General features: G+C 35.6%; 1 protein-coding gene across 1 annotated transcript in view; it reads left to right on the top strand.

Moving 5' to 3' along the window:
• LOC127852499 (sushi, von Willebrand factor type A, EGF and pentraxin domain-containing protein 1-like) overlaps positions 1–9,240 on the top strand; it is a 34,376-nt gene that overhangs the window by 126 nt on the left and 25,010 nt on the right. The window contains exons 2-16 of the mRNA XM_052386457.1: positions 128–299; positions 622–791; positions 1,376–1,437; positions 1,870–2,043; positions 2,652–2,825; positions 3,153–3,326; positions 3,934–4,107; positions 4,437–4,610; positions 5,215–5,388; positions 5,719–5,892; positions 6,501–6,674; positions 7,003–7,176; positions 7,786–7,959; positions 8,287–8,460; positions 8,640–8,828. Coding sequence (XP_052242417.1) covers positions 128–299; positions 622–791; positions 1,376–1,437; positions 1,870–2,043; positions 2,652–2,825; positions 3,153–3,326; positions 3,934–4,107; positions 4,437–4,610; positions 5,215–5,388; positions 5,719–5,892; positions 6,501–6,674; positions 7,003–7,176; positions 7,786–7,959; positions 8,287–8,460; positions 8,640–8,828 — 2,507 coding nt within the window. The remainder of the gene's footprint in view (positions 1–127; positions 300–621; positions 792–1,375; positions 1,438–1,869; positions 2,044–2,651; positions 2,826–3,152; positions 3,327–3,933; positions 4,108–4,436; positions 4,611–5,214; positions 5,389–5,718; positions 5,893–6,500; positions 6,675–7,002; positions 7,177–7,785; positions 7,960–8,286; positions 8,461–8,639; positions 8,829–9,240) is intronic.

The following is a 9,240-nucleotide window of genomic DNA, read 5'->3' as shown; positions in this document are numbered from 1 at the left end:
CTATACTTGTTGTGAAGGTTAAACTGGAATAAAATGGAGTGTCGTTAAGAACACACATATAGAAAACACCCGTCGCAGGTTTTATCTGAATGTTGGGTTTAGTTTGGGTTGTTGTTATCTATTGTAGACTGTGGTTCCACACCAGTCATCCTGAATGGAGCATACAGCTTCTTAACACAACTAACACCACGTACGCGTCGCTAGCAAATGTGACATGTGATGTTGGATATGAATCAAACGTTAGCCAGATTATGTGCCAGGCAAATGCGACGTGGGCAACAGCCCCAAATGCCCTAATGGTAATTTTAGTTTCGATCTAATTGCTATCTCACAAATGGTCTCTACACATATATGGCGTATAACGTTTGACAAATTATTTGCACTGGTTCAATGCGTTTTAAAGCAAAGGTTAATGAGTGTACTATACCTAAGAGCGTTAACTAAAATGTTTTATTTCACTAAAATTGCATTCATGAACTTATCCATCATGCAAAAATATAAGGCACTGAAATAGCTTTTTTAAATTTAGTCGATTTTAAGATTTTTTTTAGTGATAACCGTCATCTTAAAACGGTTTTTGTAAATAGCAAAAACGATTATATCATTGTTCTGATGTTTAAGACTGTGGTGCCATCCCCGGCCGTTTTAAATGGGAGATACACGCCTCTAATACACCAACACACGTACGGATCGCTTGCAAATGTGACATGTGATGCTGGATATGAATCGAACGTTAGCCAGGTTATGTGCCAGGCATGCAACGTGGGGACATGCAAACTGTATTTCAAAAGGTATGTTGCTATTAATAAAACCTCTTGATATATCTTTCATTTAATGAATCTCTTTGTTAACCTGTATTGCTAAGTATGCTGTAATCCTTGTTAGCTCAATGTCTTATGGTTGAAACCGTTTAGGCTAAATATGAATATTTTAATTTGACTTCAAATAATTATATGGATTCTTATGACCAGACTCTTTGTAAAGGTTAAATTGGTTAAAAAGTGTCTTAAAGAAACACATATAGGAAACATCCGTTGGAAGGTTTATGTTTTACGTGTACGGTTTTTTTTCGTTGGGTTGTTGTATTGAAGACTGTGGTTCCACGCCAGTCATCCTGAATGGAGCATACAAGCTTCTTAACATAAACAAACCTGTACACATGATTCTTTTTTCTCGAGTTTTATGTCGAATGGTTTTGGGCTCCAATATGAAATTTCAATTTGACTTAATATTATTATGGATTCTCATGACCATACTTGTTGTGTTGGTTAAACGGAATAAAATGAGTGTCGTTGAAAAGATACCCATATAGAACAACCGTTGAAAGGTTTATGCTTGACGTGTTAGGTTTAGTTGGGTGTGTTTTTTATTGTAGACTGTGGTTCCACACCAGTCATCCTGAATGGAGCGTACATATTCTAAAACATCTAACACCACGTACGCGCGTCGCTAGCAATGACATGTGATGTTGGATATGAATCAAACGTTAGCCAGATTATGTGCCAGGCAAATGCGACGTGGCAACAGCCCAAATGCATTCCTATGGTACTATTTATAGTTTCGATCTAATTGCTATCTCAAATGTTTCCACACTATCATGGCGTATAACGTTTGGCAAAATGATTTTGCACTGGTTCAATGCGTTTTAAAGCAAGGTTAATGAGTGTACGATACCTAAGGGCGTTAACTAAAATGTTTATTTCACTAAAATTGCATCATGACTTATCCATCGCAAAATATAAAGGCACTGAAAATAAGCTTTTTAAATTTAGTCGATTTAATTAACCATTTTTTAGTATACCGTCTCATCTTTAAACGGTTTGTAAATGGCAAGAACGATTATATCAATATTGTTTCTGAATGTTTAAGACTGTGGTGCCGTTCCCGCCGTTTTAAATGGGAGATACACGTTTCTAAATACAACAAACACCACGTACGGATCGCTTGCAAATGTGACATGTGATGCTGGATATGAATCGAACGTTAGCCAGGTTATGTGCCAGGCAAATGCAACGTGGGGACATGCAAACTGTATTTCAAAAGGTATGTTGCTATTAATAAAACCTCTTGATATGTTCTTCAATTTAATGAATCTCTTTGTTAACCTGTATTGCTAAGTACTCCTGTAATTCTTGTTAACTCAATGTCTTATGGTTGAAACAGTTTAGGCTAAATATGAATATTTTAAATTTGACTTCAAATAATTATATGGATTCTTATGACCAGACTCTTTGTAAAGGTTAAATTGAAATTAAATTGAGTGTCTTTAAAGAAAACACATAAAGGAAACATCCGTTGGAAGGGTTAATGTTTTACGTGTACGGTTTAGTTCGGGTTTGTTCTGTATTGAAGACTGTGGTTCCACGCCAGTCATCCTGAAAGGAGCATACAAGCTTCTTAACATAACAAACAGCTGTACACATGTAATTCTTATTTATTCGATGTTTTATGGGTGAAACGGTTTTGACTACAATATGAATATTTCAATTTTGACTTACAATGATTATATGGATTCTCATGACCATGCTTGTTGTGTTGGTTAAACTGGAATAAAATGGAGTGTCTTTTAAGAACACTCATATAGAAAACACCCATTGAAAGGTTTAATGCTTGACGTGTTAGGTTTAGTTTGGGTGTGTTTTCTATTGTAGACTGTGGTTCCACACCAGTCATCCTGAATGGAGCATACAAGCTTCTAAGCACATCTAACACCACGTACGCGTCGCTAGCAAATGTGACATGTGATGTTGGATATGAATCAAACGTTAGCCAGATTATGTGCCAGGCAAATGCGACGTGGGCAACAGCCAAATGCATTCCTAATGGTAATATTTATAGTTTCGATCTAATTGCTATCTCAAATGGTTTCCACACATAAAATGACGTATAACGTTTGACAAAATGATTTGCACTGATTCAATGCGTTTTAAAGCAAAGGTTAATGAGTTTACGATACCTAAGAGCGTTAACTAAAATGTTTTATTTCACTAAAATTTCATTCATGAACTTATCCATCGCAAAATATAAAGGCACTGAAAATAAGCTTTTTTAAATTTAGTCGATTTTAACATGATTTTTAGTGATAACAGTTATCTTAAACGGTTTTGTATATGGCAAGAACGATTATATCAATATTGTTCTGAATGTTTAAGACTGTGGTGCCGTTCCCGCCGTTTTAAATGGGAGATACACGCTTCTTAATACAACAAACACCACGTACGGATCGCTTGCAAATGTGACATGTGATGCTGGATATGAATCGAACGTTAGCCAGGTTATGTGCCAGGCAAATGCAACGTGGGGACATGCAAACTGTATTCCAAAAGGTATGTTGCTATTAATAAAACCTCTTGATATGTTCTTCAATTTAATGAATCTCTTTGTTAACCTTTATTGCTAAGTACTCCTGTAATCCTTGTTAGCTCAATGTCTTATGGTTGAAACAGTTTAGGCTACAATATGAATATTTTAAATTTGACTTCAAATAATTATATGGATTCTTATGACCAGACTCTTTGTAAAGGTTAAATTGGAATTAAATTGAGTGTCTTTAAAGAAAATACATATAGGAAACATCCGTTGGAAGGTTTTATGTTTTACGTGTACGGTTTAGTTTGGGTTTGTTTTGTATTAAAGACTGTGGTTCCCCGCCAGTCATCCTGAATTTAGCATACAAGCTTCTTAACATAACAAACAGCTGTACACATGTAATTCTTATTTACTCGATGTTTTATGGGTGAAATTGTTTTGGCTACAATATGAATATTTTAATTTGATTTAGAATAATTATATGGATTCTCATGACCATACTTGTTGTGAAGGTTAAACTGGAATAAAATGGAGTGTCGTTTAAGAACACTCATATAGAAAACACCCGTTGAAAGGTTTATGCTTGACGTGTTAGGTTTAGTTTGGGTGTGTTTTCTATTGTAGACTGTGGTTCCACACCAGTCATCCTGAATGGAGCATACAAGCTTCTAAACACAACTAACACCACGTACGCATCGCTAGCAAATGTGACATGTGATGTTGGATATGAATCAAACGTTAGCCAGATTATGTGCCAGGCAAATGCGACGTGGGCAACAGCCAAATGCATTCCTAATGGTAATATTTATAGTTTCGATCTAATTGCTATCTCAAATGGTTTCAACACATATAATGGCGTATAACCTTTGACATAAGGATTTGCACTGGTTCAATGCGTTTTAAAGCAAAGGTTAATGAGTCTACGATACCTAAGAGCGTTAACTAAAAATGTTTTATTTCACTAAAATTGCATTCATGAACTTATCCATCGCAAAATATAAAGGCACTGAAAATAAGCTTTTTTAAATTTAGTCGATTTTAACATTTTTTTGTGTGATAACCGTCATCTTAAAACGGTTTTGTAAATAGCAAGAACGATTATATCAATATTGTTCTGAATGTTTAAGACTGTGGTGCCATTCCCGCCGTTTTAAATGGGAGATACACGCTTCTAAATACAACAAACACCACGTACGGATCGCTTGCAAATGTGACATGTGATGCTGGATATGAATCGAACGTAAGCCAGGTTATTTGCCAGGCAAATGCAACGTGGGGACATGCAAACTGTATTCCAAAAGGTATGTTGTTATTAATAAAACCTCTTGATATGTTCTTCAAGTTCATGAATCTCTTTGTTAACCTTTATTGCTAAGTACTCCTGTAATCCTTGTTAACTCAATGTCTTATGGTTGAAACAGTTTAGGCTACAATATGAATATTTTAAATTTGACTTCAAATAATTATATGGATTCTTATGACCAGACTCTTTGTAAAGGTTAAATTGGAATTAAATTGAGTGTCTTTAAAGAAAACACATATAGGAAACATCCGTTGGATAGTTTTATGTTTTACATGTAAGGTTTCGTTTGGGTTTGTTTTGTATTGAAGACTGTGGTTCCACGCCAGTCATCCTGAATGGAGCATACAAGCTTTTTAACATAACAAACAGCTGTAGTAATTCTTATTTACTCGATATTTTATGGGTGAAATGGTTTTGGCTACATTATGAATATTTCGATTTTGACATAAAATAATTATATGGATTCTTATGACCATGCTTGTTGTGAAGGTTAAACTGGAATAAAATGGAGTGTCGTTTAAGAACACTCATATAGAAAACACCCATTGACAGGTTTAATGCTTGACGTGTTAGGTTTAGTTTGGGTGTGTTTTCTATTGTAGACTGTGGTTCCACACCAGTCATCCTGAATGGAGCATACAAGCTTCTAAACACAACTAACACCACGTACGCGTCGCTAGCAAATGTGACATGTGATGTTGGATATGAATCAAACGTTAGCCAGATTATGTGCCAGGCAAATGCGACGTGGGCAACAGCCAAATGCATTCCTAATGGTAATATTTATAGTTTCGATCTAATTGCTATATCAAATGGTCTCTACACATATAATGGCGTATAACGTTTGACAAAATGATTTGCACTGGTTCAATGCGTTTTAAAGCAAAGGTTAATGAGTGTACGATACCTAAGAGCGTTAACTAAAAATGTTTTATTTCACTAAAATTGCATTCACGAACTTATCCATCGCAAAATATAAACGCACTGAAAATAAGCTTTTTTAAATTTAGTCGATTTTAACAATTTTTTTAGTGATAACCGTCATCTTTAAACGGTTTTTGTAAATAGCAAAAACGATTATATCAATATTGTTCTGAATGTTTAAGACTGTGGTGCCATTCCGGCCGTTTTAAATGGGAGATACACGCTTCTTAATACAACAAACATTACGTACGGATCGCTTGCAAATGTGACATGTGATGCTGGATATGAATCGAACGTTAGCCAGGTTATGTGCCAGGCAAATGCAACGTGGGGACATGCAAACTGTATTCCAAAAGGTATGTTGCTATTAATAAAACCTCTTGATATGTTCTTCAATTTAATGAATCTCTTTGTTAACCTGTATTGCTAAGTACTCCTGTAATCCTTGTTAACTCAATGTCTTATGGTTGAAACCGTTTATGCTTAATATGAATATTTTAAATTTGACTTCAAATAATTATATGGATTCTTATGACCAGACTCTTTGTAAAGGTTAAATTGGAATTAAATAGAGTGTCTTTAAAGAAAACACATAGAGGAAACATCCGTTGGAAGGGTTTATGTTGTACGTTTACGGTTTAGTTTGGGTTTGTTCTGTATTGAAGACTGTGGTTCCACGCCAGTCATCCTGAAAGGAGCATACAAGCTTCTTAACATAACAAACAGCTGTACACATTTAATTCTTATTTACTCGATGTTTTATGGGTGAAACGGTTTTGACTACAATATGAATATTTCAATTTTGACTTACAATGATTATATGGATTCTCATGACCATGCTTGTTGTGTTGGTTAAACTGGAATAAAATGGAGTGTCTTTTAAGAACACTCATATAGAAAACACCCATTGAAAGGTTTAATGCTTGACGTGTTAGGTTTAGTTTGGGTGTGTTTTCTATTGTAGACTGTGGTTCCACACCAGTCATCCTGAATGGAGCGTACAAGCTTCTAAACACATCTAACACCACGTACGCGTCTCTAGCAAATGTGACATGTGATGTTGGATATGAATCAAACGTTAGCCAGATTATGTGCCAGGCAAATGCGACGTGGGCAACAGCCAAATGCATTCCTAATGGTAATATTTATAGTTTCGATCTAATTGCTATCTCAAATGGTTTCTACACATATAATGGCGTATAACGTTTGACAAAATGATTTGCACTGGTTCAATGCGTTTTAAAGCAAAGGTTAATGAGTTTACGATACCTAAGAGCATAAACTAAAAATGTTTTATTTCACTATAATTGCATTCACGAAATTATCCATCGCAAAATGTAAAGGCACAGAAAATAAGCTTTTTTAAATTTAGTCGATTTTAATTTTTTTTGTGTGATAACCGTCATCTTAAAACGGTTTTGTAAATGGCAAGAACGATTATATCAATATTGTTCTGAATGTTTAAGACTGTGGTGCCATTCCGGCCGTTTTAAATGGGAGATACACGCTTCTAAATACAACAAACACCACGTACGGATCGCTTGCAAATGTGACATGTGATGCTGGATATGAATCGAACGTTAGCCAGGTTATGTGCCAGGCAAATGCAACGTGGGGACATGCAAACTGTATTCCAAAAGGTATGTTGCTATAAATAAAACCTCTTGATATGTTCTTAAATTTAATGAATCTCTTTGTTAACCTTTATTGCTAAGTACTCCTGTTGTCCTTGATAACTCAATGTCTTATGGTTGAAACAGTTTAGGCTACAATATGAATATTATTAATTTGACTTCAAATAATTATATGGATTCTTATGACCAGACTCTTTGTAAAGGTTAAATTGGAATTAAATTGAGTGTCTTTAAAGAAAACACATAGAGGAAACATCCGTTGGAAGATTTTATGTTTTACGTGTAAGGTTTAGTTTGGGTTTGTTTTGTATTGAAGACTGTGGTTACACGCAAGTCATCCTGAATGGAGCATACAAGCTTCTTAACATAAAAAACAGCTGTACACATGTAATTCTTATTTATTCGATGTTTTATGGGTGAAACGGTTTTGGCTACAGTATGAATATTTCAATTATGACTTAAAATAATTATATGGATTCTCATGACCATATTTGTTGTGAAGGTTAAACTGGAATACAATGGAGTGTCGTTAAAGAACACACATATAGAAAACACCCGTTGAAAGGTTTTATGCTTGACGTTTTAGGTTTAGTTTGGGTGTGTTTTCTATTGTAGACTGTGGTTCCACACCAGTCATCTTGAATGGAGCATACAAGCTTCTAAACACAACTAACACCAAGTACGCGTCGCTAGCAAATGTGACATGTGATGTTGGATATGAATCAAACGTTAGCCAGATTATGTGCCAGGCAAATGCGACGTGGGCAACAGCCAAATGCATTCCTAATGGTAATATTTATAGTTTCAATCTAATTGCTATCTCAAATGGTTTCTACACATATAATGGCGTATAACGTTTGACATAATGATTTGCACTGGTTTAATGCGTTTTAAAGCAAAGGTTAATGAGTGTACGATACCTAAGAGCGTTAACTAAAAAGGTTTTATTTCACTAAAATTTCATTCATGAACTTATCCATCGCAAAATATAAGGCACTGAAAATAAGCTTTTTTAAATTTAGTCTATTTTTACATTTTTTGTGTGATAACCGTCATCTTAAAACGGTTTTGTAAATGGCAAGAACGAATATATCAATATTGTTCTGAATGTTTAAGACTGTGGTGCCGTTCCCGCCGTTTTAAATGGGAGATACACGCTTCTAAATACAACAAACACCACATACGGATCGCTTGCAAATGTGACATGTGATGCTGGATATGAATCGAACGTTAGCCAGGTTATGTGCCAGGCAAATGCGACGTGGAGACATGCGCATTGTGTTCCAAAAGGTTATTTTTGTGGTTTAAAAAAGGTGTCTAGGTGTCTTCTTTAATTGAAATTGTTTTCCCTTTGCACGCTCGCTGACTTCGTATGAATGCTACGCAATAAGTTTGTTTAAAGCGTGTGTTCACGTTGAATGCGTAACTATTTGGCAGCGATATATATTTCATATTGTTATTTTTGTTAGATTGTGATCGCCTGGAGAACCCTCAACATGGTGATATTCGAAACCCGATGAACACTTCTACGTATGGTACCATAGTGACCTTTACGTGTACTAATGGGTACACACTGACAGGATCGAGTGTTAGAAGGTGCGCTGTGACCGGTCAATCAGTTGCCTGGAATGGGACCATAACGACTTGCGTCATTAAAGGTATGCTTGTTTGACGTCATTGCTTAGTTACTAGTTTGTAACGCATTTAAACCGATTTCAACTCACAATAACTGTATTCCTACTGGTAACTCAAACTTCAATATTTGTTAAAGTGTGATGTTGTGTTGTACGTATTGTCCTGTATCGCACAGGCAATCGGTAATGCTTAATTGAAAGACTCCTACAGGTTTAAATTAATATCTATCATTATAATATCTCTGGAGTTTACGTGTTCATTTATGTGTGCGTTAATTGTATAAGCATATACCGGTACACATGATAATACGTACTTACTTACGACGTAATCCTCTTCGTGCCTATTGGCTCATAAGGCCTCCACCAAAGATCGCCAATGTACCCGGTCCTTTGCCAATGTCCGCACCTGGCCTCAGCTCCAATTCTCCATTCTCAT

The sequence above is a fragment of the Dreissena polymorpha genome, chromosome 12, assembly GCF_020536995.1.
Source record: "Dreissena polymorpha isolate Duluth1 chromosome 12, UMN_Dpol_1.0, whole genome shotgun sequence".
Lineage (NCBI taxonomy): Eukaryota > Metazoa > Mollusca > Bivalvia > Myida > Dreissenidae > Dreissena > Dreissena polymorpha.
The sequence above is the reverse complement of the archived record's forward strand: the minus strand, read 5'-3'. Positions and strand labels throughout refer to the sequence as shown.